The 24,497-nt window shown below is 38.9% G+C and overlaps 1 protein-coding gene across 1 annotated transcript in view; it reads right to left on the bottom strand.

The window, feature by feature from the left end:
• The window catches only part of LOC124612794 (helicase SKI2W), a 155,663-nt gene extending 131,940 nt beyond the window's left edge, over positions 1-23,723 (bottom strand). Inside the window, exons 1-5 of the mRNA XM_047141196.1 lie at positions 23,523-23,723; positions 23,099-23,278; positions 17,947-18,175; positions 10,196-10,494; positions 6,134-6,304 (exon numbers count right to left, since the gene is read on the bottom strand). Coding sequence (XP_046997152.1) covers positions 6,134-6,304; positions 10,196-10,494; positions 17,947-18,175; positions 23,099-23,278; positions 23,523-23,546 — 903 coding nt within the window. The 5' untranslated portion in view covers positions 23,547-23,723. The remainder of the gene's footprint in view (positions 1-6,133; positions 6,305-10,195; positions 10,495-17,946; positions 18,176-23,098; positions 23,279-23,522) is intronic.
• Between the last annotated feature and the right edge of the window lie 774 nt (positions 23,724-24,497).

Genomic DNA, 24,497 nt, shown 5'->3' with positions numbered 1-24,497 from the left:
CTTTTGACTGTGCTTAATAAATTCACTTTCAGAGTGAAGTGTTAATTCTTATTGATGTGAGTGTTCTCTCCATCTGTAAGTGGTCGTCTTGCTCATTTCGGAGAGACCTCATCTTCCACCAGAGTTTTCCTGTGAAATGACTAATATTAACAGGTGCTGGTAGGTCCACAAACAACTACAAACTGGTTTAACTTCTGATTGACAATAAGTTCATACAACCACATAATAACATGAATAGACTCTCCTTATGGTTCTCATTCAAATTCAGTTCTGCTTTGTACATAAATGTCCTTAGTTACCAAATCCCATGATCATGAAACTTTGCCATGGATTGAGCTCCATGGTACATTGCACTGCTCTGCAGACTCTTAGCACCTGCCTGGTCTGACGTCACAAGCAGCTGTCTAATGACCCCCCCCCCCCCCCCAAAATATCCAACACAAATCACAACCACACCAATGCAAATGGAACCTAATTTTCTTTTACCTATAACCATTATTACTTATATCTAATGTTCCCTGATTAACTCAACAGCCTTATATAGTAATTACCACATTGCTTGGCAGGTAATATTCTTTCCATCTTGTGATCAAAATTCTCAGAGGTTTACATTTATATGTCTTTGCTAGATTTTCATATGCTGTATATGGCATGATGAAGAAATATAAAAAGTCAGTTTTGATGTAGTCTGGGATAGAAATCTGTTGTTGACCCATGTCGCTCCACCCCTGATTTCTATAAACAATGAAACTCAAAATTAATACTGCAATTTTGTGTTTTTGATGTGGCTCTTTCCTATTGCCAGATCAGTACTGTACCATTACAAAACTTAAATAAAAATATTAAAAAAATATGGAAGTTTAATACAGTATTACAAATATGTATCCTTTTGCACACCAACTAGGTGAAACACTGTCAACATACCAAAAACTATCACTATGAGAGGAATAAAAAACAGCAGAGAACACCAAATTAGTTTCATTACAGCTGGCTAACTGAATACATAAGTGTGAGGTTTTTGTTACGCAGTTTCTCTAGATACATTTTTACACAGCTTTAAAATGCCTGCTTGCTGTATAGCCAAAGGAATGACAGAAAAGCATAATGGAACAGTCATTTGTATTACAAGCTCCTGTGGTACTATCTCTGAACACCATCTGAAAGAAATAACCCACAAGTCATTGTTATGGTGATCATTGTACGTGCTGGAGAACAGATTGTGACAGGAAAAAGCAACCACTTCAGACTGGAACAACTTAACCATATCCTCTACCCTTCATTATACCCTGAAAGGAGAAATCTCCACCCACCATTTATCAAAGTGGAACTCCAGTGCCCGCCCAATCTATGCAATTTCCTGTTCCACACTTATGTCACATTCATTTCCAGCACCTTGCTATGCCTGTCATTTGTGCCTGATAGATCAAGGTTATCAGATTCCTGACCTAGGAATATTTTAACCTATCAGAGGTAAGGTCACCTGTGAGAGTACATATATCATAATGGTGTGAGCCAAGACAGGGGCTCATTGCTGAAATCTTATTACTTGCTGTAATCAGTTGGCACAGCAGTATGCCACAACAGCTGCCTAGGAGCTGCAGCTTGACTGTCTGGTCAATGACCAACAAAGTTACTGCAACCTGGGACACTTCGATGGTGTTGCGAAAAGTGGCAAATGTTACACCTGTGTTGAGTATCCGACAACAAGCCCACCCTGGTGCATATAAATACTGGCCATGAGGACATGCTGGACATTGAATCAGCGAGTCATGAAGTTGGCATCCACTTAAGTGTGGGTTTCAGCTGTGTGACTGCTACTGCATATCAGTCACACTGACAGCAGCAGCAGCAGCAGCAGCAGCATCAGCATCAATCACTCAATTGTTGTGTTTGTAAGTTACAGGTACTCAACAACAAGGTAATCAGTGCTCATGCAAAAATTAAGAGAAATGAGTATGGTTAAAATGTAGAAAATGCGATAAAAGAAATAAAAAGCAATATGAGGTAAAATTACACTCAGTCTCCCCTCACCTCACCCATGATCAACAGCACAATCACACTAGATCACATCGTGTTAGATCACATTTAAATGGTCAGATGTCCTAAAGTGTTAATTAAAACACAAGACAGGAGGAAAACTAAAATAGCTTCACAGGAATAAAGAGGGTTGTGCCCTATGCGAAGCTGGCTGAGGAGGACTTCACTCTGTCAGCATGGATGGAAGGAGATAGCCGTGGTTGAGCTGAGGACTTTGCCCAGATGCAGTTTATTCTCCGTCGTTTCCTGCCACTCTTCTTTTCACTGATGCAGACTCTGTACCTCAACAACAGGGTGATAGCATGGCACATGGAATGACATTCCACCTTGGCTGCAACATCCGCCATTTTGTTCCCCCATACTCATGTGCCCTGGCATCCAGCAGAAAGACACCTCTTTCCCAGCCTTTGTAAATGGAAAAGGATGTTCTGGGTATCCTGAACTATTACATCTGCTAGAAATATCATATTACAAAACATGTGCATGAGGGTAACCTCTCCTGCACCGCTCTCTAGCAAAAATTACACTGGGCCTCTGCAGTAACCAGTGTGGTAATCAGTTAATACCCTGGATTTGGGCCTGTAGTTGCCCAACGTAAAGTGACTGCAACTCAAACTTCACGTAGATCCCAAATAGCCTCGTTACTCATAGATGACTGGAGAGAAGGCATACTGTAGCTGGACGAGCAACAATATGGTATGCTGGTGAATTTGGAGCAACGAGGATCTTATATGCTTTACACATCATAAGGTGTTGCGGCGAGATGGTGATTGGCATTTCCCCATCCTCAGCACAGATACTGGGTATGGAACTGATTCTGTAAACGCCCATGACCAACCTGATCCCCGCATGGAGCGTAGTGTCAGCGACCTTCATGTAAGAACGTCTCACTGACCTGTATACTGTGCACCCTTAGTCTAACCGCAATCTCACAAAAGCCCTATGAAAGTGGAGTTGCTATTGCTGCTAAGACAATCTAAGATATTAAATGCTTTCTGGATCCTTGCCTTCTTATCCTTTAGGTGTGGTAACTGTGACAGTTTGGAATAAAAATGAGACCCAGAAACCTCACGAGTCTTTGAAAGGTAGAACTTCATCCCTTTGCAGAAAATGTAAAACCCATCTTTGCAGCCCACTCCTCCAACCTCTTCAGTGTACATTGCAACTGATTAGTCACTATTGTTGTGTTGGAAAGGAACAGAAAATGGCAAACTTGTCCACAAATACAGAGCACTGGCCAGGACCCTTTACTGTAAAAGTTATGCTGTTTATGGCTATGGCAAAGAGGGTAACACTTAAAACACTTCCCAGGTGAACACCGTTTCCTGTTCAAAGATATCTGACAGCATGTCACCACTCTGTACCAAAGAAAGCACTTAGATAAGAAGGACTGAATGACAAATCGGAGGTGGGCATGGAAGCCCTGTCACTGGAGCTGCCCTTGAATACTGTGTTTCCAAATAGTGATGCATGCTTTACTAATGTAAAAGAATATACCAGTATAATGCTGTTTACTTAGGGAAGTCTGCTGGATAGCTGCCTCAACAGGATCAGGCTGCTGACAGTGGATTGATACTACCTGAATCCACACAGAAGGCTAAGGTGCTGCCTGGGCTCTAGTATCTAAACCAGAAGATGGTTGACGTTTTGCTCCAGGGTCTTTCCTACACGCCTCATTAACGCGATGCTCTGGTAACTACTGAGGCAAGTTCTGTCTTTTTCTGGTTCGATGATAGGTATCAAAATGGACTCCCTCCACGAGTTGGGAAATTGGCCTGTCTGCCGTATTGAATAAACACATTGTAAGAGGAGTTCCTTTGATGCCATTTTCAACTTACACAGCTTGCAGTATTGTTTTTGGTCATTACTGGGTGCTGTTTCACAAGCCGCAGACAATGCCAAATCTATCTGCCACACAGAGAACGGGCAGTTGAATCATAAAATCCCATTATCAAGTCACTTCTCAGTGTAGAACACAGAGCTCTGGAAGGTCAATAAGATACTAAAGCAAATGAGATTTCTGATTGGGGAAATTTCTTGTCTGCTCAGACTCTCTTAGTGCTTTGCAAGTCATTCAGCAAATGTACCCAGCAGATAAGATAGTTCAGATGGTCCAAGACACTATCCTATTTCCTACAAAGGCAGAAAAATTAGGTGGAATTCTGCTGGACGAATCTGGATACACTGGGATCTAGGGAAATAAGATAGCTAACTGAGCAGTGACAGCAAGCTGCCAGGTAAACACAAGAGTTCACTGTAATATCCACACAGAGGCTGTAGAGTCACGGGTAACAAAGAAACATAGTAGGAGAGGTAGTGCCAGGAAATGAGAAACAACAAGCTGCAGTCAGTCAAACTACCATTATCATGATCATTCACTTCCTTCCAATCTCAAAGGTGGCATGAAGTGATCTTCACTCACCATTGTGTCAGACATAGCCCAATGACATACAGTTACTCTTGCTGCATGGGGATCCACTGAAATGGAATGATCGTGGAATAACACTGACAGTCATCACATCTTAACATCTGGTGGAGAAAAATATTGAAATTTTGTGTGGTGCCAGAGTCCCTACAATACTTTATTGGACAGAGATTTTAATGTATTTCTGGATTGCTGATTCATCCTACTAACTGCAGTATCAACTGGCAATATTTCTACAATAAAATGTTTTAGCAATACTTTGTGCAATATTTTAATGATTGTGTTTTACATGTTTAATCTTTGTCTTTAATTTTAACTGTAGTGGCTGCTATGCTGAGAACAGGAACTGCTGAGCTCACTGTTTAGTGCCCAAAATTTATATCAGTCAATACATATCCTTCCGACCTTTTCATATGCTTCAATGACCTCACTAATATCTGCAACAGAACTCCGTGATAAAAGGGCTGTAATTCCAATGCAAATCAATTTCCACATCCAAAGAACTGTGCTTATAAGGCTGACAGAGTGATGTCTGCATAGTATTAATTATCTAGTTCATCATTTTGCGAATATGGATGGTAGAGAGTGGTAACAAGTTCATAAACTGGAAAGAGTCACACAAAATTGGCAGAAAAATGAAGAGTGAAATTGTGCTACAGGGCACAGAAGTCACAAATGCATTTATCCTTGGCATGTAATGCCCAAGATCATTTTTAATTAAGACTATTTGAAGTACACAGCTAAGATTCAAGATGACAGTTATTGAACTATAAAAAAAAAAAAAAAAATGTAAATTAGTTACAAACAACAGTGTGCACACACTTCACTCAATATGTAAACATCACTACATATATTCAGATTTAGGTTATGACATGTTTGATATGGCTGCCATCATTGGCGATGATGTAGTACAGACAAATAACGAAATTCTGCATGACCGCTGAAGTGTCAGAACATTGATGCTGTCAATGACCTCTAGAATAGTTATTTTCAGCTCCGCAATGGTTTTGCGGATATTGATGTACACCTCGTTTTTAATACAGCCCCACAAAAGGAGTCGCATGTGTTCAGATCCGGAGAATATGGTGGCCAATCGAGGCTCATGCCAGTGGCCTCTGGGTATCCCAGAGCCAGAATGTGACCCCTGAAGTGCTCCTCCAGGACATCACTCTCCTGCTTCAATGGGGTTGAGTTCCGTCTTGCATGAACCACATCTTGTCGAAATCAGGATCACTTTGGATAATGGGGATGAAATCATCTTCCAAAACCTTCACGTACCTTTTGGTAGTCACCATGGCATCAAGGAAGATTGCACCAATTATTCTATGAGTAGAAACTGCACAACACACTGCCATCTATTGAGGGTGAAGAGACTTCTCAATTGCAAAATGTAGATTCTCAATCCCCCAAATGTGCTAATTTTACTTACTGACAAACCCATCCTAATGAAAGAGAGCTTCATTGCTAAACCAAACCATACTGTGCATACTAATTCCCATCATGCCCTGCAGCCAACTGTGCAGTTTGAATGTCCTAACAAAAACCGTTCAGAAGTTATGATAATTTTATTTTGTAGAGTTTATTAATTGTCACCTTGTACAAATGCTACTTAAGAAGATGCAAAGTCAGAATGTAAAAAGAATTAATGTTGAGCAAAATAAAGAACAGTACCTGCTTTTGGAAGTTGTCAAGCTCAAAGGGGAATTTATGTGCCATATCTGGAATTTTCTGGTGGAAATCTGAAACAGGCACCGTGACGTCCACAGCTTCAGCCCACTTTGTTTTTGTTGGCTGTTTAATAGGTGCTGTTTCTGTAATTTTCAGTACTGGGATGTTATCCTTCTATAAAATAAAATGGCAAAGTTCATGTAGGTATTTTTTAGTAAAGTGTATTTTTATAAATATATTTCTTACAAAATTTACAATAGTATATAAAAAAAATCCTTTACTCAATACTTGAAATAATATGCAATTCATATTAGTTCTACAATTAATATGTCCAAGCAACTATCAAGAATTTTAGTGGCAACAGTCATTATGGTATTGACAATAATGATGAAACTGGCTTATAGAAACAACAGTTGAATCACGAGTGCCTTAATATTCTGACACATACACTATTAGGCACTACAATTAGCAAAATAATTGTGCATAAGAGCAATTGCTTGTGATATCTACAGCTTAAAGCTACAGAAAATGAGGATCAAGTTAAGTGAAATGATCATTAATTACTTAATGAAACTAATGAAGTACAATTTGATTTTGTGACTGTTTAAGTGGGGAAATAACAATATTAGAGAAGGAAAGTTGCTACTTACCATATAGCGGATATGCTGAGTCACGATAGGCACAACAAAAAGATTCACACAATTATAGCTTTTGGCCATTTTTTGTTGTGCCTATCACGACTCAGCATCTCCACTACATGGTGAGTAGCAACTTTTCTTCTCTAATATTGTTACATTCCATCCTGGATTTTCCATTGTTTGATTTAAGTGGGAAATACATGATTAGCATTAAACCGCAATGTGTGATTGTGAACAGACACACAAAAGCTGTTCGAAGCATTTAATGACAATAACACAAAAAAGACCTGAAAATATATGAAGTTATACAACATAACAAAAATGGAAAATTCTAGATGGAATAATAAATATATCAGGAATATCCACTGACATTACAAAGTATTGATCAAAACATATGGATCGTATTCTATTTCTTGCAACCAACGAGGAAAATGGTGAAACTCATATAAACAGCTGGGGAATTACAACCTGACAACTTACTGTATGAGTAAAATACCTACATAAAAAAAATAGTACTAATTTGATGAGTGAAAATCTGTACCAGGTTCAGAACTCATTTCTGAATTTCCTACTTTTTGTGAGCAGCCACCACAATACTACACTATCTCAACATGCTTCCTGGCCCCCCCAAAAAAAAAAAAAAAAAAACACCCCCAAGGAACTTGATGTTTGTTCCTACATTTCAGTTATCATTTCAAAGTGAATTTCAATGTTATTACTGAGATAAATAATACTTTTAGTATATTTAGTGAGGCATGAAATGTATATCGAAAAGACAGACTATATGATGTAGGAAGGGCAGTGTTCACTGCTGTCAACAAAAACATAATGCATATCGCGGTCAAAACTGAGTCTGATTGCTGAATTATCTGGACACACGTAGCAGGCCTAGGTGAACTCATGTCAATTTTGAAAGTTTTTACCAGCCATTTGATTCCACCATAACTGCTGTAGAATCATTCAGAGAAAGTCCGTGTTCGGTAGTGCAGAGTTGCCCAGATAAGTAGTTGAAGGTGACATTAATCTAACAAGTATAGACTGGGGACACCTGTGGATTCATTGCAAGCGGTATGGACAGTCTTGCGAAGTACTTTTAAAAGTGTTTCTCGAAAATGCCCTGAACAACTAATTGCACAACCCACATGCAACAGAAATAGTTTAGACCTTGCAGTTACAAACAAGACTAAACTTATCTACAGTGTTAGTAGAGACAGGGATTAGTGATCATAATGTCATTATAGTGATGATGGTTACTAAAGTTAACAAGTCCATCAAGAAATCTAGGAGAGTATTTATGCCAGAAGAAGTAGATAAGTAGTTATTTGCACCCCACTTACACAATGAATGAACATCATTTAATTCCAATATGATGGACACACAGAAATTATGGGCAAAGTTTACACCGAGGGCAAATTGCGTTCTAGAGATGAATGCACCACATAAGTGGATTATGGACGGAAAAGACCCACTGTGATTTAATAATAAAATTCATAAAATTGTGAAGAAACAGAGATTGTTGCACTCTCAGTTCAAAAAGTAATGCACAAGTATCAATACTTAAAAGTTATTACCAATTTGGGCATCTTTAAGAAGAACGAAGCGCACAACTACTTCCACCACCATACATTAGCAAAAGATTTTGCCAAGAATGTGAGAAAATTCTGGTCTTACATAAGATCACAAAGCAGGTTGAATAAAAAAGTCACTCATTGATCAATCTGAGGTGGCAATAGAAGAAACCAAAAGAAAAGTTAAAGTTTTAAATTTCACATTTAAGAAATTACTCATACGAGAGGATCAGAAAAACAAACCATCATTTGACTGTCCCACAGGCTTCGGTATGGAGCAAATAGAAATAGGTACCCCTGGCACCGAGAAGCAATACAAATAGTTAAAAACAAAGTCACCAGGTTTAAATGGAAACCCAGTTTGATTTTACAGAGAGTACTCTGTGGCGTTGGCCCTTTACTTAGCTTGCATATCATGAGTCTCTTGCCCAGAGCAAACTCCCAAGTGACTGGAAAAAAAGTGGGGGTGACTTCTGTATATAAGAAAGGTATAAGAATGGACCTGCATAATTACAGACCAATATCCTTAACATCAGTTTGTTGTAGAATTCTTGAATATGTTCCGAGTTCAATGTAATAAATTTCCTCAACACAGAAAATCTTCTGTCCACAAATCAATATGGATTTAGAAACCATCACCTGCATGCAACTCAGCTTGCCCTTTTCTCATGAAATCCTATGAGCCACGGATGAGAGTAACAGTTTGAGTCCATTTTCCCAGAGTTCCAGAAAGCGTTTGACACTGTGCCCCATAGAAGACCGTTGACAAAGGATCGAGCATATGGACTAGTTTCCCAGATATGCGAGTGGCTCGAAGACTTCTAAAGTAATAGAATCCAGTATGTTGTTCTCAATCGCAAGGGTTCATCAGAAACAAGGGAATCATCAGGAGTGCTCCATGGGCGTGTGATGAGACTGTTCTTATTCTTTATTTAAATAAATGATCCGAAGGACAGGATGAGTAGCATTTTATGGTTGTTTGCTGATGATTCTGTGGTATACAGAATGTATCATTACTAAATAGGAGGATAAAAGATGTCTTAGAACTTCTACTTGGTGTGATGAATGGTAGCTTTTCTCAGTGTGGAAAAGTGTAACTGTATCTGGATGAGTAGGAAAACACCAATCCTGTAATGTTCAAATGCTGCTTGACATAGCCACTGATTAAATATCCAGGTGTAACATTGTAAAGTGATATGAAATTGAAGGGTAATAGAGAAGATGAATTGTCAACTTTGCTTTTTAAGAGAATTTTGGAAAGTGTAGTTCATTGATAGAGGAGATAGTATATAGAAGACTAGCGGGACCAATTCTTGAGTATTCCTCAACTGTTTGGGGTCCCCAACAAGTCAGATTACAGGAAGACATAAAGGCAATTCAGATTGCTAGATTTCTTACTGGTACATCTGATCAGCATTCAAATATTATGAAAAGGCTTTGTGAACTCAAATGCGAATCCCTAGCAAGATGATGATCTTTTTGTGAGGCACTGTTGAGGAAATTTAGAAGAACTGGCATTTGAGACCAATTGCAGTACGATTCTACTGCCGCCAATGTACATTTTGTATAAGGAACATGAAGATAAGGTGACAGAAACTAGGGCTTTTATGGAGGCTTATAGACAGTCATTTTTCCCTCAATCTATCCGTGAGAGGAACACAAATGGAAATGACTAACAGTGGTATGTGATAGCCTCTGCACTGCACCGTATGGTTGCTTGAGGAGGGGGGGGGGGGGGGGGGCTGTAGATAAAGTAACAGTTCGTACATAAAATCTTTAATTTCATGTTTCATAGATATGTATACAAATATAACATTTATAGATTCCAGTAATCAGGAAAAACAATACAGTTACGTTACCTCAGGAATAACTTTCAGATCCTCTGCTTCTATTTTCAAACTTCGAATAACAACATTTTTGTCATCTTTCTCAACTTTTGTTTCAGATTCTGCCTCCTTCCACAGATCTACAAGGTGCTCCTCCTGTTGCAATATATTCATGAGATTGACTTCTGATTCTTCTGTCTCAACTTCCGCAATGGGTTTAGTTTCCTCCACTTTTGGCAATGCAGGAAAATCTTCTTTTCCAGTTCTTGGAGTAAAACCATCTGGCATGAAATCTATTCCATAGTCCAAGCCTGGAGCCACTGTCAACAAATCTGAAAAAAAAAAACAACCTTTTCCATAGTTACTATATAATCCCTGTTTATCAACAGTAGCAAAATATTATGCTTTTTCTTTTCAATAAGGTATCAAAGACCATTTTCTCTGCTGAGTCCACTAGTTAGTGTGAGCATCACATAATCAACCTGGCAGATATCCGTCAATTAGAGATAATGCATTTGAATGACTATGTGATTGGTCTCTCTCTTCACTCATTTTACTCTGTCTGATTCATTATGGTTAACTGATGTTAGGTTTGGTGTTAAATTAATAAATCTATTTTGACATGTGTTGACTTCCACTTTTTATTCACTAACCAGTACAATGAGCAGACAGGTAGAGATGCAATTGGAAAACCATTGTCACATATTATTGCACAATTATTTATGGAAGGCTTCGAGCAACGTGCCTTCGAGTCGGTGGCTTTGAAACCTATGTGTTTTTTTCAGATATGTAGATGATACTTTTGTTGTTTGGCAGTGAGAACTTGAATGCCTTTTTATAACATCTGAATTCAATCCACCTGAATATTCATTTCATGATGGAGGTGGAAAAGTATTGCTGCCTTATCTTCCTTGATGTGTTAGTCAGGAGGAACATTGATGGTACATTGAGACATGCTGTTTATAGGAAGCCTACTCACACTGACTTGTATCTACAGGCTGATAGCTGTCAGCACCCATCTCAACGTCAAGGGATACTTCGTATCTTGGTTCAAAGGGTCCATGTCATTTCAAACCCTGAGAGTCTGCCAGTTGAATTAATTCATATTGAGGTCACCTTCCATCAGAATGGCTATACTGAAAGACAGATGAGACATGTTGTGCTAGTGACCGACTGTACACCAGCTGAGCAATGGTAATGAGTTGGTAACAAGGTCTACAGCCTTTCTTCCTTGCGCAGGGAGCATCTCCAAAAATGTTGGTCGTATTTTGCAGAAATATGATGTGAAATGTATTTTCTGACCTCAATCTACGATTAGGTCCTTTTAGGTCCCATTAAGGACAATCTCAGTTTGTGGTGGATGTCTATCGTATTCCTTGCAGTTGTGGCAAAGGCCCAGAGTTTGAGTCTCGGTGTGGCACACAGTTTTAATCTGCCAGGAAGTTTCATGTTTACAGTATTTGTGGACTGATGACTTCAGCAATGAAGTATATACTAATTTTAATGTCTTACTCTGAAACAAAACATGTGTTTTTTGATCTGGAGGTAAGACTGAAGTTACCAAAGGGTTTGTATTTACCTCCATAGCATTTTATCATCTTCATTATCAAAGGCCTTAATAAAATCAATGACACCACATGGTTTTTCCTGTTTTCCTCTATGGAAACTTAGTTACTGTAGTGAAGTTATTTGTCAAGTACTAGTTGATCAGGCTAGGGCACAAGATAGCACGTACGTTGCTGCCATTAATGTGTAATAAATAAAAGATGCAGCAAATACACTGACACACACACACACACACACACACACACACACACACACACACACACACACACCATTATATAATGAAAAAAGAACTACTAAATACACAAATAAAACGAACTACCTTGTAAACAAATAAATATAACGAAAAATATTGTAAAAATCTGAAATTTGTATCATATTCTTCAAAATTCCATTACAGACACAAGATGATATATAAAATTTTAAAATCTCTCTCTTCATTGGTTAAAATAGAGATCAAGTCTCACTTGGCCAAAAATTGCTCATTTCTCATGGTATTACTCTGCCACATGAGCTGGCAATGTGCTCAGGGCAGTGACCTATTCTTCTTTGTCAAACCACAAATTTTCATCTGTGTGACTCATTCTCCGACAGAGATGACTTTTCTCGTTAACAGCTATGCAATAACTTCCAAGAGTATGATGTATAGTAAATCATTCTTTTCACAGCCATAATGTTAGCCATCTAGTCTCCATCGATCTCCACGCAACCTGAAAATCCTTTCCTTGCTATTATAGTACACAACAGGTGTTTTGGATGATCTGCGCCATTCTGTCTGCAAGATATTTCTTTGTGAATGGTTTAGAGAAAACTTTTGCACTTATCAAATTTCACGAGCACCAGTGTACGATGTCTAGATACCACATCTTAAAAACATTGCTAGTGGAAACTGCTGAGTGGTAGATAATGTCCCATTTTCACAGACCCATCAATGGAATTATCTGTAAAGTTTCAGTGCTCATCTGAGACTACATAAAAATGTTGCTATGAAACCTACTGTGTTTGATCTCGTGATAGATTCATACACCACACCAGTTTGTCTACAGCACTGCATCTGACCAAGCAACACTTAGATGCCACTTCAGTTCATCCATAGCCCTGTCAGCCAGAGGGTGCAGTGGGTAAGTGCTACTCTGCACTTGCACATTGCTTATGACCACCACAGTGCTGTTGTCCACATCAGGGGCATGGTGTACCTCTGTTTTCTGGACTTTGACTTGGATCCTACAGTTTTGTGCTTCTATGTGTCTGAGCAGCTGGACACACAGTGTTTTGTGCCTTAGCAAGTTTAATTAACTGATTTTATCTGTTTTTGTGTGTTTGATGCAATGAAACTGATAATGCCTGTTACTTCAAAATCAAATCTGGTGTGTGTGTTTTTTTCTGTACTACATTACATTTTGAAATTTAGTAGGTTTCATTATCAGCTGAGAGGGATCAGTGGAAGGTATTTTTTAATGGGGTAAACTAGTCCTTGTATGCACATCCACTTAATGGTTAAGAGCAGTTCCCTAGGCTTTGCATAACAACTTGGCACGGTGCTTTTTCTTTCATATATTCATTCAGGCTCCTGTCTCCCCTAAAGGGCAAACTCAGCTAATTTTGTAGTACGGCTAATTTCGCAGTACCACACATATCCTTTCACCATGGAATTGTACGAACTGATTTTAAGTACGAACATTGCACCACACATGGCAGCACCTATCAGCAGTGTGTGGTCGAGAAACCAGCTACCGGAGCGTATTCTTGTGGCTGCGGTAGAATTTTTTCCAGTGTGGTTGAGAATATTTTCAGTGTAGCATGTGTTCAGTGACAAATTTCTGTTTTTTTAATCGATACTGCTGATATAATCTGAAGTGTAAGTATAAGACTTTTATTGATGGATTCTTCACTGTTCTCTGTTTAATTTAAGGCCCTGTTCACCATTCTGACACCAACAGTTTGCTCGTAATTCACTTTTGCTGGTACTGAAGTTCTTAATGAGTTTGGTGCTGCTGGCGGGCACATAAAGAAGTTTGAGGAGCGCATGAATAAAATAAAAGAACATATTTTACATGATGTTATGCCAAATTAAAGTGCTTTTGTGATTTGAATGCAATACTGACTGGGAAGGGAGTGAGACAGGGTTGTAGCCTCTCCCCGATGTTATTCAATCTGTATATTGAGCAAGCAGTAAAGAAAACAAAAGAAAAATTCAGAATAGGTATTAAAATCCATGGAGAAGAAATAAAAACTTTGAGGTTCGCCAACGACATTGTAATTATATCAGAGACAGCAAAGGGCTTGGAAGAGCAGTTGAACGGAATGGACAGTGCATTGAAAGGAGGATATAAGATGAACATCAACAAAAGCAAAATGAGGATAATGGAATGTAGTCGTATTAAGTCGGGTGATGCTGAGGGAATTAGATTAGGAAATGAGACACTTCAAGTAGTAAAGGAGTTTTGCTATTTGGGAAGCAAAATAACTGATGATGGTCGAAGTAGAGAGGATATAAAATGTAGACTGGTAATGGCAAAGAAAGCGTTTCTGAAGAAGAGAAATTTGTTAACATCGAGTATAGATTTAAATGTGAGGAAGTCGTTTCTGAAAGTATTTGTATGGAGTGTAGCCATGTATGGAAGTGAAACATGGACGATAAATAGTTTGGACAAGAAGAGAATAGAAGCTTTCGAAATGTGGTGCTACAGAAGAATGCTGAAGATTAGATGGGTAGATCACATAACTAATGATGAAGTATTGAATAGAATTGGGGAGAAGAGGAGTATGTGGCACAACTTGACAAAAAGAAGGGACCAGTTAGTAGGACATATTCTGAGGCATCAAGGGATCACAAATTTAGCATTGGAGGGCAGTGTGGAGGGTAAAAATCATAGAGGGAGACCAAGAGATGAATACACTAAGCAGATTCAGAAGGATGTGGGTTGCAGTAAGTACTGGGAGATGAAGAAGCTTGCACAGGATAGGGTAGCATGGAGAGCTGCATCAAACCAGTCTCAGGACTGAAGACCACAACAACAACAACAACAACAACAACTGACATTCGTAAAGGAAGGCTTAAGGTATTTGTCAATTTAATTTGTTACAGATGTCTAAACCTAGAGGCAAATGTGGAAAACAGTACTGCAGGAAGGATTTGGAAGAAGCTGTACAGTGTTAAAGAATGGCTGGTCAGTTTATAGATCCAGTAAAGATTGTGGCATACCCTACACCACCCTAAAGGATAGACTAAGAGTTTGTGCCGATCCTGCGGACTGTGCTCTTGTGAAAAAGGGATGTCCCTTCCTTTTTAACAAACTGGGTTTCATATTGTTGGTAAATGATATGCGGTATTATGCTAACAAATTAGCATCAAAGAGACCTCACGGGGACCCATTTGGGGAAGAAAGAGACAACGCAGGCTGGGACTAGTGGAGTTCACTTAAGAAATGATACGGCTTAAGTTTACATCAGCCAGAAAATCTATCATATCGCAGGGCCACAGCTTCGAATCGTTCTAATTTGAAAGATTTTTATGATGTTCTAAGTACTGTGTATGAGAAAACAGGGCTCAGGACGAAGCCAAATCTAATTTGGAATCTACATTAAATGGGATTTTCAATGGTGAACAAGCTGAGCAAAATGTGTCCACCAGCAGACAACAGCTGAATAGTGGGAGACCACGACAATTGTGATTGATGCCAATGCTATGGGACAAGCAGTGCTTTCTACGTTTATTTTCAAGGGGATTTGTGTCACCAATAGCTTGAAGGAAAATGCTCCTCTACTGAGCCAGGTAGCAGTGTCATAAAATGGCTGGATAAATTCAGAAATTTTCTTGGAGTTCTTGAGGCATTCATTCACCACAATCCTCCTGTTCTGTTAATGACGGACTCACATTCTAGCCATCTCTCTCCATAAGCTCTAAAATTCAGACAAGAAAATGGCACTATTTTTGTTACCTTTTCATCACACACCACTCAGATCTTACAGCTGTGTGATATGTCTATGTTTGCTCCTCTAAAAATGTCTTGGAAAAGGAATGTGAGAGACTTAATGAAAGCTTGTTGTTACAAGCCTACAAGCATGGATTTTTACCATTTATTCGAGAAGTCCATGGACAAAATTGTAACTCCAGCCACCATCAAGAGTGTATTTTCCAAAACTAATTTTTCCCATGAATAGAGATGCCATTCTAGGTGTCTGAATGTTTCCCACATTCATGAGACCTACAATGTTGGACAAGTCTACCTGAAAGAAAACTAGATGGATGCGTATCAGCAGAGCAAAAAGGAGCTGTTGTTAATGTACCATCTGAGATGGAAGAGTCAATAGACCAAACTGAAAATATCCCGGAGGAAATTAACGTGCCTCTCCCAAAATCCATAAAATCATGGAGAAAGAGGAAACATGCAGCTACTTCACCCAGAGTTATTGCTGATGAAGGCATGTTGGTTGCAATAGGCCTAAAGACCCCTTAAGAAAGGGAAGCAGACAGAGAAAATTCCAAATCAAAGGGGAATGTGCCAGCAGAGAGGCAACAAGGAAAAGTGAGCACCTCAAAAAGCTAGAATGGGAAAACAGCAAGCGTGTGCATAAGAAGTTCCTTCAACAAGATGGTGTATGCCTGTACAGAGAATATTAATAAGAAATATAGGAAAGGATGACAACATTTGTTTGTCGTGTGGTGGGAATTACGAAAATGACAATGATTGCTAAAAGTGGATTTGTTATTTGAAGTGAGAGTGCTAGTTTCATCTGTCTTACCAAAGAATGAAGGCGTAGCATGCTCAGTTCACATGCCTTCTGTGCACTGAGGCTGATTATGATTAACTTGAATCACATTTCCGATTTTAAGAACTAACTGCAACTAAATTTCTGATTTTAAGATTTTGTATGACTGCAGTAATTAATTTTATTTATTTTATTATTCATTTTTATGATAAAGTATGTAATTAATTAATTATATTACCATTGATTACATTATTTATAATAATTTAGTAATAGTAAATACAGTAAATGTTAAGAGTATTATGTATTTGATTACATTAAATCATGTTTCGATGACACAAAAGTATTTTTTTAGAGCCATAACTGCTACTGCGAAATTATCCAAGTAGTGTTGTGAAATTGCCTGAGTTCTTATTAATACAGTAAATTAGCACTATTTTAAAAAAGCTTTTTTTGTATCTGAAATTTAATTTTCAATATTTAACATTTATACCAACGAATTATACCACTTTTACTTATCATTTAATTCAAAAATTAAATATTACAGGCAAAAAACTTTAATACTGCATAATTAGCCAAGTTTGTCCTACAATGATCTCCAAATGGATGGAGTAGAAGGCATTTATGTAGAATGGATGGGTAGAACCTACCACATCACATTCCAATACTAATAAGCCAAAATTAAAAAAGTTCTATAAAATATGTTAGTGTCTTCCACCAAACCACTTTAAGATGTTTAGACCTTTAAGAACTCATGGGTTTATGGAATTCAAGCCGATGTGAATATGAAGAAATTGTCTCTATATTCTACCATCTACACACTTCTCATAGTATTTGTACAATGCAGGAAGGAATGAAGTGGGTCTGTAATATGTAAACAAAACACAAGTTTTATCTACTCAATTAAATCTGTAGCTGAAACTACGGTCCAGATGAAATTTTAGTTCATTTTTGCTTATGAATCAAGTAAAAAACATCACATCTGATATGGACTGGATACTAAAACAAAAGAATAGTTCAGCATGAAACAAAAATTGTGGGAAGCAAGGACAGATGGGGACAGAATACCAGAAAAATAAGATTTTCATCGTGTGGGTTCCATTAGGAATCGTTGTGCTCAGTGACCATGAAATGATTATAACCAGGGATGAACACAACAAACAACTGGATATCAGCCTGTATTTTATTACAGATCTAGCTAGATTTCAGCAACAACAAAGCCGACATCAGTGCTAAGGTTCGATTCGATTCCTATGTTTTTCTTTTAGCATTGACAATGGTATACTGCAGCTGAAATATAGCTAGATCTTCAACAAAATACAGATTGATATATGACTGTTTGCTGTGTTCATCCCTGATTATAAAATGGGGTTTTCTAGCTGTCACAGACAGATTTAGAAGGAAAAAAAAAAAGGATCATGTGAAATTGTTCCACACACAATCAGCCACACAAAATTGTATCAGAAAGCTTAGTCTGAACAAGAAGATATTTTACAATCATAAATAATTACCATCCTCAAAATTAATTTCTTCCTGTGTTCCATTGTCATGTTCTGAAACAGTTGAGAGATCTGGGAATCCTCCTGGCATGAAAGGGAAGTTACTTGAATCACCCTTCACCGATTCAGTTGGTGCTGGAGCACGTCGGAAAGACAGGGAATTCCTTGCACTTGACCCCGTGTCTTCAACAGAGACTTCCCTAAATTGAAGAAGACGTCCAGTGGTTGGATCTCTCTCCACCTATAACAAAAACATAAAAGTAACACAAATTAAACTTGAAACAAATAATAACAATGTTAGATTTATAAACTTCCTGCAAAGATAGAAAACAGGAAAGATAAAGGGTATGTAGTATAGTTTCTCAAAGGAATAAAAACTTGTGACTCATCAAGCTTTCCCAGGGATCTGTTCAATATATGGTCCTCAGGAATGCCAGTGTATCAGGTTGTGTACCTCTCATGTGTTCCTTCTAGGCATCTACTCAGTATCATCAAGGTATGCCTGGTAATTACTGTATGCACGCAGCAGTTGTTACTTACCAGCAGCCACTACATGACAGTGTTGACAAGATGCCTTGGGGAAAATATTGTGGGATGTAAACAACGTAATGTGGTGACAGACTTGAGTGATGTATGTTGAAAGAAAAAGTGTTTCAAATTCAAAAAGCAAAGTATACAAGAAACAGATTGGAAGTAACAATAGGCTGGCAACTCAGATTCAGATACTAGACTGCTATTAAAAGTAACTAACTTCTTCTTCCGATTTTAGGCTATCAGCCTGTTCTGACCTCAGTTTTCCTGCCAGTTCTTCATGGGTCAACCAACATTTCGTCTTCTGGTAGAAAGATATTTAAGAGCAAGCTTCGGAATTCTGTTGTCCTCCCTTCTAAAATGTGATTTTTCCCAATTTCTATCATTTTGGGAAATTCTATCATTCAATGAGAATACACTTAATTGCTGGCTTACTATTTATTATATTTTTGTCTATTAGGGATTATCTTTCAATAATTTGTTTTATTCAACCAAATCTCGATTCAGTACACTAATGTTGACAAATCATAATTTTAGAACATTTAAGTTCAAGTCTCTTCTCTCACATTACCCTTTCATGTTTGCAGAATTGTTTCACACATGTATTGAAACAGATGAAACTTTTTCTTCACTTCAATATCATTGTTAAAAGATAAATCACAACCCAGATAAGTGAAAGATGAAACTTGTTCCATTGGTTGATGTGTATTTTCCTTGCCACAACATAACTTTTGCTTTTGTCCTACATACCAAAATTATATCTTTTAGAAATGATATTTTGTGCACATAATGTTTTCTGAAGCTCATCTTCATAATCCTGTATGATGAACTGATTATCTGCAAAAAGAATAGTATTTATGTATTTAATGTTATTTAAGTACACTCCAGGTGCACATATTCCATACAGTTACTAATTCTGTAACCTTGGTATACTCTTCGATTAATCAGAATTTCTTCTATTAACTTATGCCGGATGTAAACAATTTTTGTCTTTGCATGTGTTGTGTACAACTTCATATACAATGGTAAGGAAAGGTGGGTTGCACAGTAGTGCAGCAACTGTTGTTGTAGGAAAGCTGAACAGGCACTGAAATGCTTAGCGAACAAGATAACACAGTACAGAAGATTTACTTAACTTACATTTCCCATGTGTACAGAGTGTCATTGCAATGAATGCAGCAAGAAACAGTGTCGAGCTTTCAATGTCAACAAGGAAGAGCCTCTCTGAACTAAAGTACGAACAATGGTGGTAGAGCTACAATTGGCAGCATCTGCATAGCATCACATAACGAAGAGACTCCAAGTGTGAATGGGCTACGTGGCCGCCGCCAGTTGTCCTATATTGCGGTGACAGAGGGTGCTAGTAGGTCCAGAGCCACAGGAGGCACCATTGGGTTTGCCGGATTCTGCACAACCACTATCACCACTTGACAGAAACTTGCAACTCCATTGCCAACTGTGACACCTGTGGGGTGGTACTGATGTGTGAGATACCATGTCATACATATCTTGGATAACATGATTCAAGTGTTTAGGTTGTCCATTTTTTCATTATGTTTCAGAATTGCTATCTGCTATACCATTGGGCCCGGTGGTCTAGCAATGAGGCATGTGACATGAAACCCAAAAGCTGCAAGATCAAAACCCAGTCGGACCACAGACTGTTTTTACTCTGCCTCTCAATGACACATGGTTTGGATTCCAAGTTCAACTGTTGGTCACCTACCCCACTTGGATAACTGGATTGGTTAGGGACAAACAAGTTGCTGAACTGACGTCCAATTGAAAGACCTGCCTGGCCACACGAAATCACCGCCGCCGCCACCACCACCGTCACAACCACCATCACCACCACAACCATCAAAAGCTTTTATGGAATTTATTAAGACAAAGTGGGTTTTTACGTAAAATTCTCTTCTGCTCTTCGAGATCTGTTTGAAGCCAAATGAATTACAAAAAGGATAGATTGCTACTTACCATGCTGATAAGACACTGATTTGAAGATAGGAACAACAAAAGACTGCTATACATTTGAGTTTTCACCCAAAAGGCCTTCTTCTGAGGTACAAAACACACCCACACACTTAAGCAAGCACAACTCACATGCCTCTGGCTGCTGAAGCCAGACTGCGTACAGCAACTGCAGTTGATGGGAAAGCAGTCTGGGGGTGGTGATGGCAAGAAGGAGGCTGGGGCAGGGAGATGGAGGGATAGCAGGTAGGGATGCGGGACGGAGAGCAGGGTAGGGGTGGGGAAAAGTGTAGCATTGCTTGTGAGTGCATGCACGGATGTGGTGGTGATAGGGTAAGCCTACTGGGTGCAGTCAACAGGTTACGGAAGGAAGGGCAGTGGCAAAGAAGAGTCGTAGAGAAGGGGGAGAAAAGACTAGTTGGTGCATTGAAGGAGTAGAAGGCTGTATAGTATTGGAGTTGGAGCAGGGAAAGGGATAGGTAGGTGAAGGAGAGGGACTAGCAAATGTTAAGGTAAGGGAGATGGGTAGGAGGAAAGGGGCGGGGGGGGGGGGGGGGGGAGAGAAGGAGGTGACAGGAAGGGAAGATACGCTGCAGGGAGAGCTCCCTGTGTGGTTCAGAATAGCTGGTGTGGGTAGGAAGAATCCAGATGGTGCAGGCTCTGAGACAGTCATTGAAGAGAAGCACATTATGTCGTGCAGCACTTTCAGAAAATGGGTGGTCCAGATGTCTCTTGGCCACAATTTTTTGGTGGCCATTCATGCGGACAAACAGCTTGTTGAATAACATGCCCTTGTAGAAAGCAGCACAGTAGTTGCAGCTTAGTTTTTAGATCACATGTCTGATTTCACAGGTGGCCCTGCCTCTAGTCAGATAAGAGAGGCTTGTAACTGGACTGAAGCAGATAGCAGTGGGAGGACATATGAGACAGGTCTCACATCTAGGTCTATTGCAGGAATATGAGTCATGAGGCATGGGGTTGGGAGTAGGGTAGGAGTAGAGCTGGACGAAGGTATTACATAAGTTTGGTTTGTGGCAGAATACCACAGTGGGTGGGGCTAAAGGATAATGGGTAGAATATTCCTCATTTCAGGGCATAATGAGAGGTAGGTGAAAGCCTGGAGGAGAATGCAATTCAGTTGCTCCAGTCCTGGGTTGTACTGAGTCATGAGCAGAGTGCTCCTCTGTGGCTGGATGGTGAGTATGTAGGTGGTGGTAGATGACTGGAGGGATAAGGAATGGAAGATCTGTTTCAGTACAATGTTGGGTGGGTAATTTTGGACTGTGAAGGCCTCAGTGAGACCCTTGGTATATTTGAAGACGGACAGTTCATCACTACAGATGTGACACCCATGGGTGGCTGGACTTCTGGTATGGAATGGGTGGCAGCTGTAGTGTGTACTATGTAAGAGTGTACTTAAATAGACTTTTTATGTGTGCAAAATTCAGTTTTCTCTTAGAAAGCCCATCAATCATAAACAGTACCTTCGCCCACACTAAAAAATGGCTCCAATATTGTCTAGTTGCCTATGGATCAATCCCTTGATGGAGATCTTATTAAGGCCTTCACAGGGAGGCACTACCCTCCAACTAACATCCACAAATGTCCCTTAAAGTCTCAACAACCACTTTCAACCAACTGTGAAAGAGCCCCTTCCTGCACTGCCTCTTGTATATGGACATGAACAGCAAACAACTGTACACCTGAAAGAACAGCCACTGTCAAACTGAGGTACACAGTAAAGTTAACTGCCTACTAGCAGAACACACTACTGAGTACAATGTGCTATACTTCTGTGGCTGACTCCTCTCCCCAACATCAGCTTATCTGATCTACACAATATGGGAATTGTCTTTTATAACAGGGAGTATTTCAATTTTTTTGTACTTATGAGGTACTCTGGTATGTTTGTAATAGCAAGGGTAAAAGTCATGATTGGACCCCCTCCCCCCTTCCATTTTCCAGTACAGTGTGGAGTCGTTATGGACTAAAGTTGGATAATGCTCTGCTAATTTGCTTCGAGGAATGGAATATGAGGGAAAAATTAAGTTAGAATTTATAAAAATACTTGTTTTTATAACAGAGAGAAATATCTTGAATAACTAAATCACTAACTAATACTTGTATTTCCTTCACTTCATTTGAATCACGCTGTTCTCACTGCAAATTTTATATGTTGTTTGTAGTCTCCTTTCACTCTAAATGATGTGATAAATTTGTTTTTCAAAGTGTTCTGCACATATGTCAGATCATTATTTATTTGTTCAGAGACCATAAATAAGACCAGTGAATTAGTACATTGATCAATTTTTTTTATACATTGTAAAATGTTAATTTGTACACGTGGGCTGTGTACATGCTTTACAGTATTACGAAAATTTCTGTATCATGTAAGTGATGCAAGGGATAATAATGAACTAAACTAAATTAAAATTAGGCACCCTGCCGGTCAATTTATTACCGCAATCTTTATGTGGCTTTCACATTCGTTGGCTTCGCCAACTCACAATCAAGCAGTCACCTTTAGGTCAAAGCTAGACCTCGGGCTGCACTACAGATCAATCTGTCACCAAAACCAACATTTGGGGGTGGGAGTGACGGATGCTGCTGCACACTCTGGGTAAAGAAACTTACAAAACTGCTGGAAGAATATAATTAGTACCTTGAGAGTGGTACCGATGGGGGACAAGTCGTAATGGTACAACGAACGTGGATTCGAAACTCTTGGCCAAAAATCTTGAGCATTGCGGTAGTCATGTATGGGTAATCTGTCAGGGCACAACAGATACTCCTGCAGCTGCTTGGTGACATCTGGAAGCACCGGAGGTGGCCCGAAAGGCAGCTGGAATTAAGCAAGAATTTATGAACCACCGTAAATTACTTTCTTGAACTGAATATAATACGAACATAAACTTAAGTTTCTACTTTTCTCATTTTTACATGCAGCCACAAGACAGATGACATTAAATATAAAGTACAATACTTCGGGAATACTTTATTTTTTTGCAAAGCATATACGCATGCATAATATTTAAAATTAATCATGTTCGTAAAAAATCTGAAGTGTTGCTTGCTACGTTATTTACCGAAACTTCCGGTTCAGCTACCATTGCAAGCACCAAATCTAACGAGTAGTTACAAACTGAGTTATGTAGTTCAAAAAGAAGTACTACAACGTTTCTACGTAACAATCAACTATTTATTTTTTTCAGTTCATCATTTCTGCTGTTTTAATAGCTCCACATCGCTCGCCGGTGAAACACATGTCTATAACAGCTGTGTCAGAGATATTCTGGTTGCGGACTGAGAAGGCGTATCGATACTTTTACGAAATCGTTATCGCACTGTGACAGCGCTTCGTATTGCTTGTTCACGTAATTTTAAAAAATCAATGCATGTATTCTGAAACAATATTCAACGACAGAAGAATATTTAAGAACGTTTTGTGAAACGCGTGCGCCTTTTTTTCAATGAAATGGTCATTTACATACATCGTTTTGGCGGTGATCTCTAGTTTCGTGTTTGATCAATAGCAGCGTTGCCTGGTATTCATCGTCGCATACTTAAACAGTTAAACGAGTACAGTGTTTTGACCAGACAGCAATATCACGCTGTAAATCACGTTATTCCAGGCATATTGATAAAGAACTAACATCATCTTCGAAAACGAAGAGAGCGTCAAAGGACAAATTTGCGTTGTTTCGAATCACGTAAATTTGTTACGAAGGTACGCTACAAACGGGAAATGAATGCTATACGTTAAGTTCCGCACGTAGAACCTATCGGTTTTCCTAGAGTTCACATAAATACACGCTTTAAACTAATGATTTAATGCAGCCGAAACTTTCACTTTCCTTCTTCTTTTTGGTGATTTAGAAACATAACAAAATACTTCACATACAAATACCTACGCATGACGCCAATTACATTCTGCTATTAATTTTTTTTGTAGGCGTTGACCTTGTTTTCACTTTTCGTGTTTTCCTTCATCGCACACCGCACTGTAGTCTCTTTTCATTCTCATGAGCAGGAAGCATCAAGCTTTGTCGAACAAGAGAAAA

The sequence above is a fragment of the Schistocerca americana genome, chromosome 4 (assembly GCF_021461395.2).
Source record: "Schistocerca americana isolate TAMUIC-IGC-003095 chromosome 4, iqSchAmer2.1, whole genome shotgun sequence".
NCBI lineage: Eukaryota > Metazoa > Arthropoda > Insecta > Orthoptera > Acrididae > Schistocerca > Schistocerca americana.
Note: the sequence above shows the minus strand (reverse complement) of the source record. Positions and strands in the feature narration are given on the sequence as shown.